We start from the raw sequence: 24,373 nt of genomic DNA on the forward strand, positions 1-24,373 counted from the left end.
GATTTTTTTTTCTTTATTCACATATATTTGTATTAACTTATGCTGTCAATAGGACAAAATGAATGTTAAAATAAAAACTTCAAAGCACAAAACATGGCCTTGACATAAAAAATATGATAATCATAAAACATAAACAGTGGTATAATGTTTGTTCAAATAGGAAGATATAGATATAAAACCAAAAATATACAGCTAGTATAATGTTTAATATTTACATATTGACAAAAATTAAACAACATCAAACAAATTTATTTAAAAAGTTGAGCACCTTTTTCAGGCATTGAGAAATGCATAGAAAAAATATTATAATATTATATGAAGCATCAGTAAAGGTAGTCCCTTGATGTATGTATATGATTAAATCTTTTTTAAAAAGTAATATATATATTTTCTTTTCTAAAGAAAATTTTAAGATTTAGATCGAACTTGGACATACAGATTTTTGCACAGCAAATAAATTATATTCTGAATATTTTCTTTCCAAGAAAAAGAATATTTACATCTCTAAATAAATTATATTCTGAATATTTTCTTTCCAAGAAAAAGAGTATTTACGTCTGTAAATCTGATGTTGCAACATTAACAATGTATGTAATCTGATAGCTTAATGTTAGAAGTGGATGAACAAAAGGTCCTTATAATGATTGATAATTTTACTTGTATAGTACAATACTCATCAGTCTAACCAAATAATACTTTGGCTAATTTTATATATATCTATGCTTACTACTTTGGGAATAACAAAAAATAGTCCAAGATATTTCCATTGATATAGGAGAAAGTGGGGTAAACAAAGTGTTGGGGAATGGGTACAATAATATTATTTCATTTAAGAAAGAATAGAGATAAAAAGATTATATTTTTGGACTAATTAAAAGAATCATCAAATTTTTTTCTGGTCATGATTTTATAATAAACTTCTGAAAGATTGTAAATGTAATTTTTTTAAAATTGAGCAGTGTTAAGCAATTCTTAGATCTTAACTCTTCTGGTTATTAAAAGAGCTATATTATTCTATACAAATCTTTTAATAAAAATAAATTGTGGAGTATTATTGACAAAAAATGTAAAACAATTTTTGACAAGAACTCTTTTTAGAAAATAGCAATCATTATATAGAAAATTTACAATTTCAATTAAGTGCAAAAAAAATTGATTCCATAATTTGATCTGGATTGTACATGGTAAATGGTTAGAATTATATGTTGTTGAGTATTTCAAACTGTACAACAAAATTTCTCAGTTGAATGAATGCAAACACAGATACAGTTACTCATAGAGAGACAATACAATAGCAATGAATATAAACACTGTCACAATATAAACTGTACATAGTTGACAAGACACACATAACAGTTTTGTACAATTTGACACATTGTGGAGTCACTGTAATAAGAAGTTTTCTTCTCATTATTTCACATCAAAATGTTCAAGAACAACAAAATGTACTGGTCAAAATATTCACATTTCAAATATCATTTAAAATTTCACTAGTTATAAAATATTAACATCAAATAATCAAAAATAATTTTTTGAAGGGACTATTGACATATGCTTATTACCCATTCAAAACAAAATTTAGAATAAGAACGTAATCAGAATGTTTGATTGACAGAAACAAAATGTTAAATGGAGACAACAATGAGATAGAAAAAAGTGAAAAGAAAAAAAACTATTGTACAAATTAAAGCTGTGTTCACCTTTGGAATATGAATAAAGTTTAAAAAGAAATTACATTAATATATATAAATATATACATAACAAAATGAGACAGTTAAACTAAAATAAGATATTGCCTTGTGTAAATAATTTTGATACAAAAAAGTTTGTTAATAATAAATGGCCAATAGTTTAGAATTGAGATTCTGTGGCATTAATAACATTCATCAAAACTTTAAAAAATCACAAACTGATGTATTGATATGAAACTAGACATGAATGAAATACAGTAATACATTGTCCTTTTATTTGAGACTTAAACATTAAGGACACAAAAAAAAAAGAACACATCATTGGCTTTATATTTCTAAGAACAAATATTGGTTAAACCTCTCTATGCCATTTCATTTAATGTTTCTACTTTTATTTCTTTTTGGCTTGGCACTTCCTCAATCTGAACTTGAATCTCATCAGGTTTGTCTGATTCTATTTTATCTTCAAGGGCTATTATTTCAAACTGGTTCCCATCATTCTCTTCTTCACACTCTTGATCACTCCCTAGTTTAACAGTCTCGCCATAGTTCAAAGATTTCTCTTGATTGCTTTCTTGTAGTTTATTGTTGACTTTAGCCTTGTAAATTGGCGGTGGGGGTGGGCTTACTTTTGGAGCTTTACAAATGGATGAGTCTGTGTTCAATAGTTTTTTACCTTTATTGTCTGCATTCTAAAGAAAAACAAAACAAAATCTTGAACCCTTTAAAAAAAAAAGTAAAATAAAAAGTTTTCAAGATTAATCATGAAGATATCCATGATTACAAAATATAGTTGACAAAGGAATGACTAATATTTTCTCATTTATTTAAAATTGTATGCTTTTGAGTTTGAACAAATTAAGTTCACTTGATATTTAGGCTCTTGCAATGTTTTACAGATTAAATAAGATGCAATTTACTCATAATTAATGTTATTTGAAGCAGATAACTAATGGTTAACTCCCTTACTTTATTAGCTAGTCTGTGTTTGTAATAGTGCTCTGCTCCTAGTGCACCACCAGCACAAAGCACACCCAGAAATAAAAATAGGAAAGGTATAGCCATGTCTCTCATATCCATACTAGATGTGACATGGTTGTGTGTAGGGCTTCCACTTCGCTTCTGTGGGACAAGTTTGGTTTTATCATAAGCTGGGCAAACTTGTTTTTTATGAATGTATTTAGCAATCAGCTCCTGGATGTACATGTCTTCATTTAGGTCAAGGATGGCTAATGTCACTCTTTCCATTAAAGGTGATTTTTTTTGACCAGCAAAAGAGTACCTAATATATTATTGTAAAAAAAAGGACAAAAATATGATAAGTAATAAAACAAATGTCTAATATGTAGTGTGGAAAATCAATATTTAAAAACTTCTATCTTTATAAGATTATTCTCTTTTTTCATAGAAGTTTAAGTTACTTTTTTTTGTACTGCTACAGTACTGAAAATTACTTTTTACAAGAGTTATAATTGGAGGTTGATGTCATTAGTAATTAAACATTTAACTCAACTTAATTTGGTATTTAACATGAAATGAAATATTGCTTTTTTTAAAAACAAAAATCTTACCCAAAGGTAGAAAGTGTTTCTCCATAAGGTATTACATCACAATTAGTAGCAGCAACATAATCAGCTTTCACTGTCTCCATCAATAAAACATATTTACCTCCAGAATCTTTCACACGCTGAACACCTGCAGATAAGATACAAAACATAAAGCTTTCAAACATAGTGTGGGTACAGTGTTGTCTGAAACCCACATCCCATAAGTAATGCAGAATATTAGCTTGAAACTCAAAAGTGTTTTCTAAATCCTTACCTTCTTTGTTGTGTTTAATCCACTCTTGGGAATCATCAATGTACATAAAGAGTTTAGAGAAAATATTATTGTGAGAAACTTTTCCATGTTTTAGGACTTGGTAAACATGATGGTATTTCATCTGTAAACACAAACAATAAATTAACATGTATGGCTCCCCAGAAGACAAAGGATGCGCCCAGATGAGTCACTGGCTTAGGTTTCATCTTGAGACAGGGCAGAATCTGGAGTGACTGATCAAGTCAATTAACATAAGTATCATACAAATACTAGATAAGAATGGTTGACACTTTCAATATGGTTATAAAATAATGTGATCAATAGACTATATTTAGTTCTAACAAGAAACAATATCACAAATTCAACTAATATAATCAATTATGGCACCATTTTTTTTTTATTTATCTTAAAAAAACCTTTGTGATTTCAGGAATAAAGAAACCAAATTTATGCAAATAGCTTAATTAAAATAAGTGATTTTTTTTTTAAAAAGAAAGCATTTTTCATTGATTTCATTTTTCAAAATTATTTGAGATACTTTATGTTAATAAATAATAATGCTTACAACTTTGAAAATTAACCATATATCATCTCAGAGGAGATTTTTTTTTCAATGGTCTCATAAATAGAAATGGTGTCACATTAAATTAAATTATATTAAATACATGTTATGAATTTTTTTACAAATAATTTTTAAAGGGAGCTAAAGAATAAAAAAAGCTGCAATAGTATTTAAAAAATTAAATTAATATGTAAGAAAGATACATTCAAACCAAGTTAGATTTATATACTTGAAAAAAAGTCTAATTTATTCTTTTATTCTAACAGAGTTATAAAATGTTCTATCACAAGGTTCACGATTAAAAAAACAGCAACTAAATATTTTCAGAAACACATCAAGATTGAACTATGGATAGCATGTGATAATACACATTATAGGACATTGTTTTGTTCCAATTAAATTTTTTTTTTCATGCCAAGATATTTGGTTAACATATAGGTATTGAAATAATTGAAATTAGAGGCATTTTTCAAAGCAGATGAATAAATACCCAATTAATGGAGATGTTACAAACTTATAATTTCATTATCATTCTTATCATTTTATTTTGTTTTTCTACTCTATGAAATGACCCCAATAAATTTTAAATCTTTTTGATATCTACTGAAAATTTCATTTGTTGTACTTATCAACTTAATTGATGAAGTCTTGACATGAGTAATTAACTAACCTCCCCCTGACTGCTGTATTAGATGAGTAGCTAGCTAAACTCCACCTGACTGCTGTATTAGATGAGTAGCTAGCTAAACTCCACCTGACTGCTGTATTAGATGAGTAGCTAGCTAAACTCCACCTGACTGCTGTATCACATGAGTAACTACCTAAACTCCATCTGACTGCTGTATCACATGAGTAACTACCTAAACTCCATCTGACTGGTGTTTTAGAAGAGTAACTACCGAAACTCCACCTGACTGCTGTATCAGATGAGTAACTACCTAAACTCCACCTGACTGCTGTATCACATGAGTAACTACCTAAACTCCACCTGACTGGTGTTTTAGAAGAGTAACTACCTAAACTCCACCTGACTGCTGTATCACATGAGTAACTACCTAAGCTCCACCTGACTGCTGTATCACATGAGTAACTACCTAAACTCCATCTGACTGGTGTTTTAGAAGAGTAACTACCGAAACTCCACCTGACTGCTGTATCAGATGAGTAACTACCTAAACTCCACCTGACTGCTGTATCACATGAGTAACTACCTAAACTCCACCTGACTGGTGTTTTAGAAGAGTAACTACCTAAACTCCACCTGACTGCTGTATCACATGAGTAACTACCTAAGCTCCACCTGACTGCTGTATCACATGAGTAACTACCTAAACTCCACCTGACTGCTGTATCACATGAGTAACTACTAAACTCCACCTGACTGCTGTATCACATGAGTAACTACCTAAACTCCACCTGACTGCTGTATCACATGAATAACTACCTAAACTCCACCTGACTGCTGTATCACATGAGTAACTACCTAAACTCCACCTGACTGCTGTATCACATGAGTAACTACCTAAACTCCATCTGACTGGTGTTTTAGAAGAGTAACTACCGAAACTCCACCTGACTGCTGTATCACATGAGTAACTACCTAAACTCCACCTGACTGCTGTATCACATGAGTAACTACCTAAACTCCACCTGACTGCTGTATCACATGAGTAACTACCTAAACTCCATCTGACTGGTGTTTTAGAAGAGTAACTAAACTCCACCTGACTGCTGTATCACATGAGTAACTACCTAAACTCCACCTGACTGCTGTATCACATGAGTAACTACCTAAACTCCATCTGACTGGTGTTTTAGAAGAGTAACTACCTAAACTCCACCTGACTGCTGTATCACATGAGTAACTACCTAAACTCCATCTGACTGGTGTTTTAGAAGAGTAACTACCTAAACTCCACCTGACTGCTGTATCAGATGAGAATTTACCTAAACTCCACCTGCTGTATCAATTTTTCTGTCATTTTCAAAATGATGTTGCACCAATACATGAAAAAAATGTGTCAGAACCTAAAACAACAATCAATCGTCATTAAACCCCATGTTTAACCATTGCTAATTTCTGTCCATTATATGTTTACATTGGCATGGTGTGGTTTTACTTGAAAAATTTCTAAAAATTCAGAATAAGAATGAAATATGATAGATCTATGCTTGTTATTTTGGTTGATTTAGAATCTTAGAAACCAGAATGGTTGACTTCAATTGAAAGACAATGAGAGCTTCATTTAGATGGAGAGCTAGAAAGAGAGTAAGAAAAGGGAGAGTACCCTCTAGCATAGAATACAAGTTAAGGGACTAAAGTTTAGTGTAGGTTTCAACATCAGATAACATTTTTGGAATCAATTAAGATCTTTTTAACTTGTCACAGTAAAGTGTTGACATAATTGTTTAAACTTGTATTTGGTATTTGTGATAATCAACACGAGTTGATGGAAGCAGCCACAATGGCTACTACGACTGAAAACTTTCTTTTTGATTTAAAGTTGTGACTTACGGCCCCAATTTTGACGTCCTTGTTGTCTACAATGTCTTCATAGTCAGCAAAAGGTAACTGCTGTGGAACCGATTCACTTCTGCTAGTCAGTATAGCACTAAGACAGGCAGTGTAAGCCACAATGACAAATACTGTAAACATGAACCAGATACACATCAGTATTCTTCCAGAGAGTGAACGTGGAGCTTCTTTGTATCCTTAAAAAAAATATAAAGTTAAATTTAGTTTGATTAGTTTTTCATCTTGTAATTGTGTTTACATTTTATTTCTATATGTACACATTTTTTTTAAAACTTTGTTTATACTGTAAAATGAAGAAAAAAGATGGAAATCCTGAAAATACAGAAAAACTTAATAAAATTTGGATGGCTGCCTGGTCATGTGGAATGCAATTTGGATTATGGTCATGGTAGTTCCAGGTTTGAGCCCTGGCCATTGCTATCTCCAGCCCTCCTGTAGAAAGTTTTGTCTAGGTTTGAATTATTTTCATTTCTGAAGGAACATCTGAAGTCCAAATCTCTGCTAATAAGTATATTGCAGAAATGATCAACGAGAACAAAGAAATTCTAAAAGTTGTATTTGCATGAATGAGATCTTGCTGTATTTTTAAAGTTTGAACTTGTTATGATTTCTAAATGAATATTTGCTTCAAGTATTTTGTTTGCATCAACAAGCATTTCAAAATAAAACATACACCAATGTGAACGTTTACAAAATTAAGTCCATTTAGGTAGGTTGAGTAAATAGTAAGAAAATTTGGTTGCACTAGCTCAGTAGTTCTCAAACTGTGATCCAAGGATCCCCATTGGTCCTTGAGACTCTGTAGGGGGTCCACAGAAAGATGAAAATAGTATAAAATTAAAATAACTTATTCACTAAAAGCCAGTTTATCTGATTGGACTATTCAAATAATAATCAACTCAACCCTAACTACTGTTTAATATGTCTATTACATACTATTCTCTTACAACCTAAAGTTCTAAACCAAAGATTTGAATACATTATTTGCTTGGATATTCCAAACCAGGTATTGAACCCCTTTTGCCCATGGACAAACTCAAATCCCAATCACATTGGAAACCTTATAGAAGCAGTTCGTGAATATCCACAAGCGAGGAGCTTAAACCAATGTTGTATCCCGCATTTTTGCTCATTGTACAGAAGTTGTTGACTGCTTTTCCGCCTTCTTATTTGATACAATGTTGATTTATTGCCATAATGAGCATCATCACATATAAAAGAAAATGACTAGAATTTGTGCTTGTTGTAATTTGCAGTTGCTACTTACAAACATTGAGCAGGAAATAAAATCTCTTCAACCTCATCTTTTTTTTTTATTTATAATAAGAAAAGTTGCAATCTCAATAAACACTCCTGTAACAAAATGTTTTTTTTTGTTTTTTTACATTTGTAACTAATATACTAAGTATTTATGTAGATTTTTCACTAAGGAGTCCAAGGGCACATGTTGACTATATAATAATATATAAAGGGATCCACAGGTCAAAAAGTTTGAAAACCAGTAGGCCTACACTAACTAACTGGTCATGTAGTATGTGCTTTAGACTGTTTTAACAATGGCTTTCTTCAAACCCATTCTGTCCTGTATGAAATTTGAACATAATAATTTTCTTTTCTTCGTAACATCCAAATCTTATGAAACAAACAGACTATATTTGCCTAAAGAAGCAGGAATTGGTACAGAAATAAAAGATTTCAGTTTGAGGCCAACAGTTTCTAACCTTTATTTGTAATACTTACACAACATCAGGGCCAAAAGATAATTTATGTTATAATCTGCCTCCATTTCATGATATATTTATTGTAAGTTATAGCAAGATTAGAACAAAAAATTATATTAAAATCTTGATTTTGCAACTAATTCATAAGTCATTGGAAAAAGATGGACATAATTGTCCCAAAAAATAAATAATTAAGCATTTTTTTAATAATCTGCTTTTCTCAATTTACTAGCTTTAATTTTATCAAATTAAATGTAAAAATCATACTGTCCCTATTAAGTTTTGACATTTTTTTCCTTTTTTTTCCCATGTAATTACAAAGTTTTGATAGCATTAGAGGATTTTAAAATTTCAAGAAATAATGAATTTATATTTCCAGAAGTTCTGCTAATTGTATAAAAACATATTTAAAAAGTTGTGATCAAAAAATGTATTTCTTGTCAAACAAATAAAAAGAAATATATTCTGTAATAAATAATAATTTATAGATCAGATGATAATGAATCACAATGTAATCAGTTTAAGGAGATAGATACCAGTAATAGATTAAACAGACAACACTTAAGGTAAAAAAAACTAAACCTACCTTGCCAACCCAGGGTGCTAGCAGTAAAAAGAAAACTATTCTTCAAACCAAAACTTGTTCGAACTAGTCTGACATCTTTTTCCTTCACTACTTTTGCCCATTCATAAGGACTGAAACGCCCAATGAGAAACAAGGCAAGGCTGACAACTATGAAAGCAAGACAAATCATAACCCATACCTCTGTTGCAAAAGGCTCAAGCATCAGTCCAATGCCTCTCACAGTGTCAGGGGGATACTAAAACAATCAAAAAGTCTAATTTAAAAACATTTTTTAAAAACTTAAATTTTAAAATTCTTTGAACATAGAAAATATTCTTATTTAGTAGTAGAGAATTTTTTTTTTATTAGTTTGATGTTTTTTGTAACAATTTGATTTTTAAAGTTTTCTTTATTAGTGCATTTTTTTTATCTAAAGGATTAAATTAAGCTTTAAAATAGCAAAACTACCTTAATAAGCAAATTAATGCCACTTGACATATAAGGTTTTGAAAATTCTATATCACTGATATCTTGTCTAAGTGGTACAGGAATAGGTCCGACTGCAAGATCTGCATTCTAGTAGAAAAAAAATGTAGGTAAAACTATATATGTTGCTCAAAACAGATTTTGTGAGTAAACTTATAAGTAGTTTTAGAATGATGGAGGTTTTCAAAACTTCTAACCATATATGTTGAGAGTAGAGTGATGAACTAGCATGCAGTAATCTCACTATCATATATATGTTTAGAGTAGAGTGATGAACTAGCATACAGTAATCTCACTATCATATATATGTTTAGAGTAGAGTGATGAACTAGCATACAGTAATCTCACTATCATATATATGTTTAGAGTAGAGTGATGAACTAGCATGCAGTAATCTCACTATTATATATATGTTGAGAGTAGAGTGATGAACTAGCATGCAGTAATCTCACTATCATATATATGTTGAGAGTAGAGTGATGAACTAGCATGCAGTAATCTCACTATCATATATATGTTTAGAGTAGAGTAATGAACTAGCATGCAGTAATCTCACTATCATATATATGTTTAGAGTAGAGTGATGAACTAGCATGCAGTAATCTCACTATCATATATATGTTTAGAGTTGAGTGATGAACTAGCATGCAGTAATCTCACTATCATATATATGTTTAGAGTTGAGTGATGAACTAGCATGCAGTAATCTCACTATCATATATATGTTTAGAGTAGAGTGATGAACTAGCATGCAGTAATCTCACTATCATCAGAAAGAAATCAATTAATATAATTTTCTAGTAACCAACCTTATTAGAAATTTCAGATAACAGTCCATTCCAGTTGTCAGATTCTTTTTGATAGCCATAATCTTCATGATTAGTTATTTTTATGTTGTAGCTGAATTGTGCTTTTTCAGCTACTTTCTTCAGAAAGTCAATAGAAATGCCAGAGAATAAAAGTTTACCTTCACTGTCTTTGTCAACTATAACAAAGGGTGCTTCCTGTTAAAAAAAAAATCTGTGAATGTTGAAATAATCATTGTTCGAGAGCTTTAAATCCAAAATGTATTGTTACTAATTAATGTTTTAATATATTAATGTTTTAATATATCTTTGAAACAAAAGCATGCGTTATGTGTACACTACTGTATGGTAGTGAATCAAGGACCACCTACGCAAAGCAAGAGAGAAAACTTAACTCATTCCATTTGCGATGTCTCCGTAGGATCTTGAAAATCACTTGGAAAGAAAAAGTGTGCAATACTGAGATCCTTGCAAGAACAGGTATTCCCAGCATCTTTACAGCCCTCAGACAACACAGATTGTGCTGGCTTGGACATGTTCGCCGGATGGAGGACAAACGCATCCCGAAAGTCATCCTCTATGGACAACTCGCGACTGGCTCAAGAAAAAACGGTCGCCCCCACCTCAGTTACATAAATATAATAAAACGGGACCTCAAATCAGTGAACATCAATACTGACCATTGGGAAGACATAGCTCTAGACCCCACCAGATGGAGAGAGTCAGTGACCAAGAAAGCTATGGATAGTGAAAGAACATGGGCCTCAGCCATGGAAGAAAAACGGACAATGCAAAAAATGGCCAGCTCCACTACCACCGAAGCAAAAACCACCTGATATTTGTGGACGGGAGTGTCTCTCCAAAATAGGGCTCCACAGCCACAAGAGGAAGTGTGCGAGATAAACCATAGTCGTTCTACGACTGAATGAGGCCGATGATATCTTTGAGGACATTGTTATGGGAAAAATGATTTTTATTCCTCTGTGTCTTCTGAAGACTACCCATGGGCGTAGCCAGGATTTTTTTTTCGAGGGGGGGGGGACCCCTCGGCCAAAAACTTAATCTGCTATACTTACTTACTTAGATCCTCAGACAACGTTCGCCACATTGGGCGGCAAGCTGCTTCCACAAAAATGAGTCACTGGCAATGTCTGAAGCCTATTACCATCTGCTCTGAGGTCCTCCATGAAAGTGTGGCGCCAAGTTATACTAGGATTTCCCTGTTTGCGCTTCATAATGGCCTCTATGTCATCGCAACTTTTATTATGCGTAATTCATTTTGTCGGAGAACATGTCCCGCAAACCTCATGCGACGCTCTGTCACAACCTTACTAAGGGGTCGACTCCCAGTTTGACAAAGGATTTCTTTGATTGAGACCTGATCTCTATAACTGACTCCTAAAATCAGTCTTAGCCATCTTCGTTGAGCCACATTTAGTCTTTTTTAATTTCGGCAGATGACTATTCACTACACTTTATTAATGGAGCCCAGCAACTGGTAGAAATGTGTAACATCTCTTGGCTAGGCTCTCGGAATGTGGTGACTATAGTTTGCTTCTGATTTTATATCGAAAAAGGGAGGTTTTATCGTCAAAATCATCTGTTGGAGGTTTTAAACTAAAGAATCCCTGGAGTTTTTTTTTAACAAATTCAAAACCCCCTTAGCTACGCTCATAGAATTTGGGGAATTTAGTTTGCTTTAGAATACTAGGCAATATTGAAGAGAGAGATTTTAAACTCAAAACCATCTGTAGGGGTTTTAAACTTTTAAAAAAAGCCCTCTAGAGGAGGGGGGGGGGTTAACTAAAAAACCCCTTTGGCTTGGCTACACTCATAGAATTTTGAGTGTGTAATTTGCTTTTTTTTATATTGAAGAGGAATTTTTACCTTCAAACCCCACTGAAAGGGCCGAGTTTAAACTCTAAATACCCTTTTGCTATGCTGAAAGATATTTGAGAGTGTAATTTGCTTTTTTTATATTGAAGAGGTGGTTTTTAGCTGCAAACCCTGCTGGAGGGGGGTTTAAACACAAAACCCTTCTTGGCTACGCTCATAGAATCTGGTGACGAATGTATAGTCTTATATTGAAGAGGGGGTTTTATCGTAAATTTCGAAAGGGGTTTTAAAATCAAAACCCACCTTAGCTATGCTCTTGGAATTTGGGAATTGTTGTTTACATTATTTTGTTTTGTTTTATAGAAGAGGAGGAATTAACCGCAAACACCCCTGGTAGGGGGTTTTAAACTCAAAACCTTTTTGGCTGCGCTGGGGCAAGTGATGGTTTAGTATTAAAATCTCTCCTAAAATAAACAAAATCAAAGCAAAAAATCAGTCACTTAATTTCAGGGAGAAACCCCCCCCCACCCCCACCCCCCACCCAGCTAAGCCCATGGGGCTACCAGACATCTAAGCATGCATAGATCTGAAGACAAAAAGTAACAAAGCTTTTAAATTTCGATTGCATAATATATAGAACAATAAAAACAACACAAGACACAGATATTTTACAAAGAGAATTAGATGAATTACAGAAATGGGAATCAAATTGGAGCATGTCTTTCCACCCAGAAAAATGTCAGTTGTTAAGAGTAACAAAAAAACTAAAACAAATTAATTCCACTTATCTTATGCATGGCAAACCAGTAACACAGACTAAAAACGCAAAATACCTAGGTGTTATAATAAATGAAAAACTGTCATGGAATCCACATATTGATGAAACTACAAAAAAATCAAACAAAGCATTAGGATTTATTAAAAGAAATTTCTATAAATCAAATAAGAACATAAAACTAAAATGTTATTTAACCTTGGTTAGGCCAATAATAGAATATGCATCCTCCGTTTGGGACCCCTCAACTCAAGAAAACATTAAGAAACTAGAACAGACACAAAATAGAGCAGTGCGATTCATAACAAACGAATATTCACATTTGACTAGAGTAACACCTTTAGTAAAATCACTAAATTTAGAAAGCCTTCAGGACAGAAGGCTCAAAAGTAAAGTAGCAATAATACATAAAACACTGAACCATAATCTTCAAATACAAAAACAAAATTTAATAAAATACTCTGAAAGACACAAAGATAAAGGCACATTCCTCGTCCCATATGCTAGGACAAATTTGTACAAATACTACTTCTTCCCTAGTGCTATTAGAGCATGGAATGGGTTGCCTGAGCTAGCCAGGAAAACCAGTGCCATGACTTGGCAGAATTTAAGTCATTGGTTAACATGCATGACTAAATGCATGACGCGTAGGATGTAATCATCTTCTTTTTTGAAGTAACGTCTGTATTATATAAGATAAGATAAGAAGGTAGAGTAGGTCTATAGAAAAATCTAAATCTAGACTATAAGAGTCTCTAGATTTATTCGATCTAGAGTCAAGATCAGCGCTTTGTTAGAATTAAAATGAAAAAGCGCGAGTGTGTTCAGAAAAATATCGATTAGTTTTTACTTCCGACTGCTGGGCGAGCCGGCACAGCTGTTAGTGCCAGCTAGTCTAGTCAGAAGCTAGATTCTAGATCCGGATCTATATATATAGATCTACATCTCAATTAGTGAATGGAATCATTATATTGTTGTAAATCTACGGCAAGCACTCAACGAAAGGCAGGAGGTAATAATAGCCGAGGTATTTATTAACAGTACAAAAAGTTTGGAAAAGGGATGGACTTCAGCTATCAACTCCCAGAGTGTCTTAATTTTAATATGTTAAGTGACACCAGTCCTTTTCTACCTAAATATCAGAACAGACCACCGACACACTTCCCAGTGCCGCCCCAGGTCCTCAACACAGTTCACTGATAGCACAAAGGACGTACGTTCTCTCGAGTGAAGACAGCTCAGACCTCAATAACTTGCAGATCACTCCATCCGGATCACAACAGTCATTCTTCCTGTAGAAAAATCATGTCCTCTCCACTACTTGTGTATAATAGTGCTCTGATGCGCACCATCAGTGTGGCGCGGGAGCGGCGCGGTGGAGTTACAACAATATTGTTATTTGAAATATGATGTCGTGTCTTTTTATTATTTTTACTTTAATAACTAGAATATTGGCCCTATCATATGGCGCGACCGCTAAAGTAAAAACCTATAGCCTATGTAAGCTATAAATAAATATATAGGAATAAGAGATATCGAGAGATCTATAGCTGATTCTATATATTACTCACCTCCTTGACTACAACTTCATAGTTCGGAAATATGGCACTCATTGTGGAATTCTGTAATTAATGAAAATAGAAATAATCAGAAAATGTAGCCATTCGAAAACACAAGGCATACATTTGATAAAAATCTCTTGTATATGTTTGGGTTGTCTTATAGCAGACAGTCTTTGAAAGAGCAGCCTCTAATATATATGTAGATAAGGGGCCTATATATGTTTCGAGTCAACTAGATCTAATGCTGATTATAAACGTTTAAGTTGTTTGCAAAATAATTACATTTGTTGTTAAAGCAATATATATAGGCATATAGTTTGTTTCTGTATTACTCATTTAATTATACTTTTTCCCCTCTAATCGGGTCAAGAAGTGCGAACTCTGGTTTTACTCAAGCTTGAAAAAAACACAAAATATGATTTGTAGATTTATATCTTAGTAGTAGCCAAGTAGCCTTAAAGCACGGAATAATTACCAGTTAGCATTTCTTAAGGTTAAAAAACAGCTAGAATGAGGAAATTTGATACTTTTTTAAAATAGAGAAGCGAGACTGGATGGAAGGAAATAAAATGAGAAGAAAGAAATATGAGAGAAAAGGGACATATATATCTTTAACAACAGAGAGAGAGAGAGAGAGAGAGAGAGAGAAAGACAAAGAGACCGAAGAGAACGAGTATAAACCAAAAAAAAAAATTGAATGAGCTCAATAAAGTCTGTTCAATCTCAATTAGTAGACCTAGAGCTAGGTACCCTACATGTTGGACGTTTTCAAAGGGGAATGGCGAACAAATGCTCGAGCCTACTAAAGACAAGCATTACGGCTATAGGCCTAATGGGATAATTTGTTAGGCCTAAAGTAAACATTTAAACAATTATATGATAATTATATGATAAGATTGTTCGTGGAACCATACAGTGTCAAAATCAGTTAAGCTTTTACTTTTTTTTTCTTTGATTTCAACTAGCACATTTTGTATGATGCACAATTTATCGTGTCTGTTTATTCATTAATTCATATCCTATCAATAATTTTATACGTCGATATGTTTTTGAGGTTATAGTTAGTTTTGCAATGATCAAGTAGGCATACTAGTGGACCTATCTACATCTTTTTTTTCTAAGTAAATTCTAAGATTTGAACTAACAACAGCTTTACCGTGTTTTTTTTATTAATAGATCCTAATCGTTACTTTCAAAGTATCGATACCAGATAAAACAATCACATACAATCTCGTTATAAATCATTCTAGGCCATTAAGTTGTTCTTTTGTATCTTTATAGTTATTTAAGTTTGGTCACAAAAACGTATCGTGTATCAATTTCTTGTACATACCTTAGTAGTCATACTTCAGTTGGTATCGAGCTCAAAGCAACATGTCCACTAGTTGTGTGAGAAAGTCTCCGTGGGTTTACTCACCACTGATGAGTCAATCAGGCTCCGCTCTCATCTGCTGAGCTCGCGTGGATGGCTCTTTGTTCTCGCGACAATCGCACAGGCAGACCACAGGCGGAATCATGGTGTACTTTCAAAAAATCGATAATTCACTTGTAAACATTTGAGAATTCCATTTATAAATTATAAATAGGCATAGTAGATTACTATATTTTCATTGTAGGCCTATTTATAATCACACACACACACACACAAAACAACCTCAGCCGACAAAAAAAAAAAGAGAAAAAAGTGGTGGAAATGAATAAATCCTAGGCTTACAAATGTAAAATGACTTAATGCCAAAGTGAGTGTGATCTAGGAAGAAACATAATACGTGAACGGCATGGCTTAAAATGACGCCTGTTTTGGTGGTAGCACTATACTTACGTTACGTAGGCTACTCATGCTACTGAACTAATGAATGGGAGATAACCTTTAAAAAATACCTTTTTTTAAGTTTCTTAAATAATTATAACAATACAATATACTATAGAAAATGTATTTTTCCTCTCCCTCTCATTAAAAAAAATTCTTTTATATATTTATTTATAAATCAAAATTTTATTTCGACAACTATTTTTTTCTTGAAAATGTCAAGGTCTTATATTAGACCTATATCTACGAGGAAAAAATGCTAGCCCACTAGCTCCTTCCTTACCGCCACATTATATTCCTTTGTCTGTTAGATTGGGGCAACACACAAGACCGGTTGTTGTTTTTTTTTTTTCATTCCTGTCTTTTACCTTTGATAGAATCTCTTTCAATGACAAAATTCCGCCCATACTTTTATGTTGTCTTCCCATCGCCAGAGGCGGCCTATAGCGGGGCCCTACATGGGCCTATATATTGTACCGTACCGCCTCTGTGTTGGCCTTATGTTTGTTACAAAACATAGTACCGGTACCTTACATAAGTATATATATTGTACTATTGGTAGTTTGACAACATTAAATGTGTGTGTGTGTTGGCCTCCTTCAGTCCTAACGACAACGGTTCATCTCGTAGAACACTTTGTCATGTGACTGTGGAGCCCTATTTGGGATAGACACTCCCTTTCACATATAGCGCAGGTTAAGGTGGCGTTCGCTTTGGTGGTAGAGGAGCCGGCCATTTTTTCGTTTGGCACGCTTTTCTGCTAGAGCTGAGGCCCATGTTTTTTCGCTGTCCATAGTTTACTTGGTCAACATCTCTCCATTTACTGCGGTCTAGGGTTAGGCCTTCCCAATGGTACTCACTATCAATGTTCACTGTTTTAAGGTCCAGTTTGAATTTTTCCACGTAACGGAGGTGGGGGCGAACAGTTTTTCTTGAGCCAGACGCGACTTGCCCGTAATGAATGCGTTTCGGGATGCGATTGTCCTCCATCCGGCACACATGACCAAGCCAGCTCACTACATTAAATACTGTCTTGTAATTGTTCTGCATGAAAGATTTTGCCTTTAATGTAAATAAACGTAACAAATGATTCAGAAACATTTTGAATGAAAAATAAACAAACTAGATCTGGATCCCAGATAGCACAATTCATTTACGACATCTAGCTTTTTTATCGTCTATGAAGATGGAGGGTGATGGTGCTGTAGCAGGTGGTCCCATAACATTTGTTTTCTTCATGCTAATTGTTAAGCCATATTCTTTACAGGCCTGAGAGAAGCGGGGCATTAGTGACTGAAGCTCCTCTTGTGAGTGTGCTACTACCGCTGCATCGTACGCGAATATCATATCTCTTACGAGTGTGGTTCTGATTTTAGTTTTGGCCCTATCTGGCAATATTTAGGAGTTTGCCATCAAATCTGGAATGGACATAGATGCCTTAAGTGGATTTGTCAAGCGCGTTGTGGATTAGCAGTGAAAATAGTATTCCAAAGAGGGTTGGGGCCAGGACACATCCTTGTTTAACTCCGCTGTTTATGCTGAAACTTTGGGAGCAGGCGCCGTTGAACTGCACAGTAGCCTACCCATCATATTTTGATGAAAGGAGACAATTACATTTAGTAGCTTGGGTGGACAGCCTATGATCATTACAATTTTTTAAAGGCCATAATCTAAATATATAAGGAAAAAATGCAAGCACGATATAGTTTATAGTCTATTAGGTCCAATGGTTTAACAAAATAAAAAAAAAAAAGAAATCAGAAATACATTTAATATTTCTGACAAAATGTGTCAACACTGAATAAGATCTACAATTAGTTATGATCAGATTTATTCATTGAGTTTGATATTCAATATGTAGAGTTTGAATTTAAAATGCCTTTAATATACGTAGGCCTACACTGATGTTAGATATCTTGATGCAAATGTTTTGAATAATGACATCAGGTACTGGGGACCAGAAACACCTCTTTTCTACTCGATGTATTCCAATGTTGAATTGAAAATAGATAAACATATTCTGTCTTCAAGTATACAAATAGGCTTGTCACAAAAGAGCAGACATTCTAGTTAGGTCTAAGTATATGTCTGTAGGTCCAAGTAGACACTCCTTGTAGCAGAGACACTGAATTAGTGAGTGGTCATTTGGCATGCGCTCAAGAGTGATGTTCTGATAGTCCTTGGAGGCAACAATGTTTCTCTGTCTTTAAAGAAATTTTAATACTTTTATCTGCTTTGTTTACATACTTTTTATCTGCCTAGTTTACACTTGCATGAGCTAACATAAATTTGATACTCAGAAAGACAAATATTGACCAGTTGAAAGTACATAATTTAGAACAGTTTAGAAAATAGACACAATTCATTGTATCTATACATGGACCAATGATTCGTTTTAAAAAAGTCATATCACACAGACAAAACACCTAAAAAACGTGTATCTATGTTCACATGTCTTTCAACAAACTCAATGAACTAGTAGTAGTTAAGGAGTAAGAAGGTTTGTTCATAGAAATCTATTTCTGATTCAAATGTAAGAGGAAATAACATTGCTGAAATGTTTGACAAGAACAAAATGCAATGTAAATTAAGTCTAAACCGAAATACTAAGACAAATACTTAACACAATAAGGGAAAACTAATAAAATTTAGAACCAAAGATTCTAAACAAATGAAACAAAATGGAAGACATTTTGATAAATGATACAGGAATTAAAGTCAAGTGATAAGTACTTAATGTAAGTAGCTTAAAAGCATACTTTTACTAAATACAAATCACATAATTAACAAAGAAAATACTGTTAAACTTCTGATTAAAATATAACTATTAATGACCTAATTAAAAATATGATTATTGTTATCTTAATTAAAAATATTAAACAGCCTGTTTGCAAAAAGCAAGATTAAGATATGAGTTTAATAAAATTTTTACTACTTTTATGAAAATTCTGATAATTAACCTCAACGTTACACTAAATGTAACCTAACTGAATGCTACATTAGTTCTAATCTTACAAAATAAGGTACACTAGATGTAACTAAGACTAAGACTTCTTTATTTATCCTTATGGAAATTAATTGTGATTACAAAGAATTCTTTTTCTAATATAAAAACAACACAACATAAACATTCACATAAATAGAACAGACAAAATAAAGAGTTCATTGAGCGACTACACACAGATATCTTTGTCCTTTTTATGTTTCTTGATCAACGAGTGGCATTGATATAGTCTGACCGAGTAAGGAATGAACGAATGCTACATTAGTTCTAATCTTACAAAATGAGGTACACTAAATCTTAACTGAATACTATATTAGTTCTAATCTTACAAAATGAGATACACACAAATTTTAACCTAACTGAATGCTACATTAGTTCTAATCTTACAAAATGAGATACACACAAATTTTAACCTAACTGAATGCTACATTAGTTCTAATCTTACAAAATGAGATACACACAAATTTTAATCTAACTGAATGCTACATTAGTTCTAATCTTACAAAATGGGGTACACTTGATCTAGTTAAGCCTTACTAAATGTGACCAGTTTTGTTAAAGGCAATCTAGATAAACAAAACAAGTTGACAATGAATTATGAAACTAGATACTGAAAGAAACTTGAGTAAAGTTCAAGTCTACTCTATATTTTGGGTACACAGTCTGCAATCAGCAATTCAGTTTTTAAACTGTTTCAACTTCTATTTTTACAAAGCTTATATCAACTCACTCTGTCTGAAAAAAGTGTGTACAGGTTATTTCTCCCACACCCTTTCTCGGATCAAGTTGAAACTTTTACACAATTTTTCATTGGCATAAACAAGACATAAATCAATAAAAAAAAAAAAAAAGTAACCAATTAGTCAAGGCTTGAAATAAAAAAGGATAACATTGTACCATTTAAGAGAAAAGTTTTGAGAAGAATTAAGTACATTTTACAACAACATTGTACCATTTAAGAGAAAAGTTTTGAGAAGAATTAAGTACATTTTACAACTCATAAATAAATAAAACGTATGCATCATAAAAAAAGGAACTATTACTAAGTGAATATTGTAATTATTAAAAAAAAATACCATGGCAACTGACATTACATTATGAAATATGAATGTTTAAAAAAATGTTTGCTGTCCTCTTGGTTTATGCTCTGCAATAATTCCAAATATTGTTTACTAATGTCACTTAGAGCTCTGTTTTTTGAAGTGTTAAATATTTTTCATAAACTTTGTACACATTTGGGTATGCATCCTGGGTGATGCCAAAACCAAGTTCCTTCAAACGCTGAAGAGCCCAGTCAAGTGGCAGATTATATTGTATTGCTGAAGTCAGTACTGCAACTGTAGCTGAGGAAACAAAAGAGTTTAATTACTATTATTGTAACTCAAGTGACTTTTTAACATTTTTTTTTGTTACACAAAAATATCTTTGGTGCATAATAAAATATAATTAGTAAAACATGAGATGTAGTATTATTTTGCATAAAAATACATTCAATGAAAAAAAAAAACTTTGATCATTTTAAGATTGTAAAATGTCCTACCAGCTCTAAACCCAATGGCACAATGTACAAGAACAGGTCCATCGTTTCCAATTTTTAAAAATAACTCTTTGTTCGATTCAAACACCTCACTGAATTCTAATAATTGAACTGTTGATGTAATAGTTAATAAAATGATTAATATGGTGAAAAAAATATAGTTTTAAAATTTGCATCCAAACAACAAAAGTTAGAGCTAACCAGTTTTTATCACCAACAGTTGATTAGTTGTCAGGGTACATTACTAGTAGGATTAGGATATATAGATTTATGTATTGGGCATTTTGTAATCTTGAATCAAAAGAAAAGAAAATATGATGGCAGTATAAGATAAAGATTAGATAGAAGTATAAAGGTAAACAGAGGACGATATATTTTCTTTTGTATGGAATAAACTACATCTATATATTTTTATAATTGAAGAATTATTTATTTAGATGTCAGACAGTTGTGTGAAGTATTACTGTATATTACTATAACACAGGCTATCATATTGACACCATATAACCATTAAAAGTGAATGATATCCAAGTTTCAGTTTAGTTCTTGAACTCACAGTACCATAATAATTTATCACCAGCTTTATTTGAGCCCAAACAACATTATATTTGTTATTAAAAATTTTTTTACAACAAAAGATCTTGCAAATATTTTGGCTAACTATACTAATCCCCCTACACCATTGTAGAATCACTTAGAAACAAAACTGAATGATGCTGTGATACAATCATTTAAGCAATACATTTGCTCTATATAGTAAGATGCTAGTTTACCCACTCACTTAGAAAAAAAAAGAGTCTAGAGTTGCTGTAAACACTCAACGCCATAAATACAAAATATATATGAAGGAAAATTACACATCGGCACAAGCTTTCTAATGTAAGACTTCAATATTCAATTTATATTATGCAGTACTCAAGAACAAAATATAATTACCGTCGAAATCATAAGGCAAATGATAGTACTTCAAGTCCTGATTATCAAATACTTTTTTCTCTAAATCTGAATTATATCCAAAATTATCTCCAAACTCTTCTTCATTGGTGGTTTCATAATTTATTTCAGAAGTTTTACTAATGTAAGAGTTAGGTAAATTAGGATTTAATCTGGTTTTCAGTAGACGTTCAGTAGACTGGCGTGGAGGTGTATGAGTGTCTCCATATGTTCCAGTGTAATCTTGTATGTTCAATAAGGTCACCTCCTCTTGATTTGGTTTTCCTTTATAAATTATACCAGGTCTCAGATTAATAACACTTTTATATCCAAAGTCTTTAAGTAGATTCACATGAGATTTATAGATCTGCCCTGCTATAAACCAGTTTTGATAAACAGGTTGGGCAAGCCAATAGTCATACCACTCTGTAGGCTGGAAATTTGGCTTTGGTACACTTTTATCAGTAAATTTTTCTATAGGTTCTTTTGTTATTTCAGAAACTACTTCTAGTGGAATGCGATCAAAGAAATTGTATCCCATTGCAGCAGCTATTTCAAAAAATTCTTTGGAATGAATTTTTGGTTTAAAATTGGTATTATGTATTGTCTGGTTTGCCATATAAAGCAGCACAATGAACGTTATTGTATAGCCTCTATCACAATGAAGCAAAACTGGTTTTTCCAATTTAGGAGCCAAGGAGGTAAATTTTGCTACAGCTTCCACACTAGCCCATTCATCCATTGGATCTAAAACTACATGAAATTGAAGGCCAGTTACGTCTTCTACAACTCGTTTTTCTTCTTCTGTATTTAATAAGGGGACACTTCCAAATGTATCAAAATCTTCAGCAGGATAAGTAAATAATGAAACAATACTTTTAAAGCCAGCTTCTGATGCATACTTTAATTGACGCTCTGTTAATCGGCCACTGACATGAAAATCTGGAGTTATTTCCTTAACCCACCAAGCTTTCTTATGTGACTTTAGACCTGCATAATTAAGCCTACTTGGGAAGATTGATGGAATGTCTTCAAGTGAATCATGCCTAAAGCCAAAACATATCTGAAAACTTAACTCTAGTATTAGCAATAACGGTAAAGACAAAACTGAAATTATTATTGAAATCTTTGATATTAGGGAAATTCGTAGATGCATTTCAGGCTATAGAATAGAATCAATAGATCTACTCCTAGTCACTAGTGACTATTGTTACTATAGATTGTCACTATCAGAATACTATCACTATAGTCGAGTATAGATCTAAATCTAAGTAAGTATCTGCACACTCTGCACAGTCCTTGTGTAGCTCTCTACAATTATCGTGTCTTGATGATTCAAATCGAATCTCTTGTAGCGATTTTTCTACTTGTGATGTCTTGTCCTTGTTTAAGTTGTTACTTGTTTTCCTAATTTAATACTAATAGTATAGAGTCTAGTCAGTATAGATTTACTATAATAGTGTTTATAGTATAGATCTATCATCTAGTGTTGTGTGTTGCGTTGTAGATTTTACGAAAAGAAAAAAGTTCATGTTTTAAATTTTATTCACCTTCACCTACAGATCTAGATTCCATCATGGAACTTGATTTTAATATATAATCTTATATCTTATCTTATATAATACAGATATCTAGATATCTAGATATAGACGTCTAGTACTGATATTATATAAGTATAGTTCCATGATTCCATTATGATATTATATTTAGTCGTCATTGGCATTCCTCTCTGCTTTTTGCCGGGAGGGGGAGGGTTCTGGGATTCAACTCCCCCCCCCCCCCCGGACCGAAATGAAATATCTCCCTCTGGGGGAAGGGATTTTTTTTTTTAAAGGTATAATATATGATATATATAAGGGTTAAAACAATATCTTTAATGAAAAACTAAAGCAAACTACATTCAACAAAATTCCACGAACGTAGCCGCGGAGGTTTTGAGTTTAAATCTACCTCCAGAGGGTTTTGACTTTAAATACCATCCTCCAAGGGGGTAGACCTGAGGGGGGGGGATACGCGGTGAAATTTTGTGGGTTGTTTTTATTTAGTTTAGTTTATTGGATGGTAGACTCTATGTTAAACCATAATAACTTTATTTATTAGTTTCTTTTATTGTAGGGTAGACACTGTTAAACCATATTATATAGGCTAACTCTCACCAGCATATTACCAATCGTAAAAGGGGGGGGGGTGAAGTTAAATAATAATTTAAAAAAAAAAACTAAACTAAAGCAAACTACATCGCAGTCACCTAATCCATGAGCGTAGCCAACTGGTTTTGTGTTTACTCCCCCCCCCCCCCCAAGGGTTTTGAGGCTAATTAAAAGTTAAAACTCCCTACAATGGGGTTTTGAGGTTAAAACCCCATACAAGAAGTTTTGAGGTTAAAACCTCCCATCTTCAATTAATAAAAAAAAAATCAAACTAAAATCATCAAATTTTATGAACATAGCCAATTTAAGGGGGGGTTTGATCAAGTTAAAAAAAAAACATAGGGTTTTGATTTTTAACCTTCCTCCAAGTGGTTTTGAGATTAAAGCCATATACTATATATAGGCTATAGAAAAACTAAAGCAAATCAGTCACCAGAAGGAGCGTAGCCAACGTTTTTTTTTTTTTTTTTGTTTAAAACCCCCTCTTCAGTTTAAAAAAATAATAGTACAGCCACCAAATTCCATAAGCATAGCCAAAGGGAAGCTCCTCTTTGATGAAATACTAAAGCAAACTACAT

The 24,373-nt window shown here is 32.8% G+C and overlaps 2 protein-coding genes across 5 annotated transcripts; both read right to left on the minus strand.

Annotated features, from left to right (window-relative positions):
- On the minus strand, nt 1-15,850 carry LOC106064032 (probable glutamate receptor). 4 transcript variants are annotated; one of them, XM_056027771.1, is made up of 10 exons: nt 15,695-15,850; nt 14,371-14,421; nt 10,192-10,386; nt 9,365-9,472; nt 8,918-9,152; nt 6,590-6,786; nt 3,513-3,633; nt 3,263-3,386; nt 2,661-2,973; nt 1-2,383 (listed from the first exon to the last, which is right to left on the minus strand). In XM_056027771.1, the coding sequence occupies exons 1-10, from the start codon at nt 15,704-15,706 to the stop codon at nt 2,054-2,056; spliced, it is 1,686 nt and encodes a 561-aa protein (XP_055883746.1). In that variant the 5' UTR covers nt 15,707-15,850; the 3' UTR covers nt 1-2,053. The 4 variants fall into 4 exon arrangements, with proteins under 4 accessions (XP_055883746.1, XP_055883748.1, XP_055883749.1 ...); XM_056027773.1 differs by having other exon boundaries at nt 10,192-10,402; nt 15,695-15,847; XM_056027774.1 differs by lacking the exons at nt 14,371-14,421; nt 15,695-15,850 and adding an exon at nt 14,017-14,119.
- Nucleotides 15,851-17,925: 2,075 nt separating this feature from the next.
- LOC106070093 (uncharacterized) lies at nt 17,926-23,165 on the minus strand. The gene is made up of 3 exons (XM_013229921.2): nt 21,649-23,165; nt 20,716-20,823; nt 17,926-20,518 (listed from the first exon to the last, which is right to left on the minus strand). Exons 1-3 carry the CDS (start codon nt 22,799-22,801, stop codon nt 20,358-20,360), a joined length of 1,422 nt encoding a protein of 473 aa, XP_013085375.2. The 5' UTR covers nt 22,802-23,165; the 3' UTR covers nt 17,926-20,357.
- Between the last annotated feature and the right edge of the window lie 1,208 nt (nt 23,166-24,373).

This window comes from Biomphalaria glabrata, chromosome 4 (genome assembly GCF_947242115.1).
Source record: "Biomphalaria glabrata chromosome 4, xgBioGlab47.1, whole genome shotgun sequence".
Classification (NCBI taxonomy): Eukaryota; Metazoa; Mollusca; class Gastropoda; family Planorbidae; genus Biomphalaria; species Biomphalaria glabrata.

Bases quoted from the DNA above. Each gene is read 5' to 3' on its own strand.
- LOC106064032 (XM_056027771.1), bottom strand. The intron at 9,153-9,364 runs GTAGTTTTGCTA...TGATTGTTTTAG, and splicing joins GCATTAATTTGCTTATTAAG to TATCCCCCTGACACTGTGAG. The intron at 2,974-3,262 runs GTAAGATTTTTG...ATAATATATTAG, and splicing joins GAAACACTTTCTACCTTTGG to GTACTCTTTTGCTGGTCAAA.
- LOC106070093 (XM_013229921.2), bottom strand. From the start codon at position 22,801: ATGCATCTACGAATTTCCCTAATATCAAAGATTTCAATAATAATTTCA. The intron at 20,824-21,648 runs GTAATTATATTT...TTACATCAACAG, and splicing joins TTTGCCTTATGATTTCGACG to TTCAATTATTAGAATTCAGT. The intron at 20,519-20,715 runs GTAGGACATTTT...TTGTTTCCTCAG, and splicing joins TGCCATTGGGTTTAGAGCTG to CTACAGTTGCAGTACTGACT.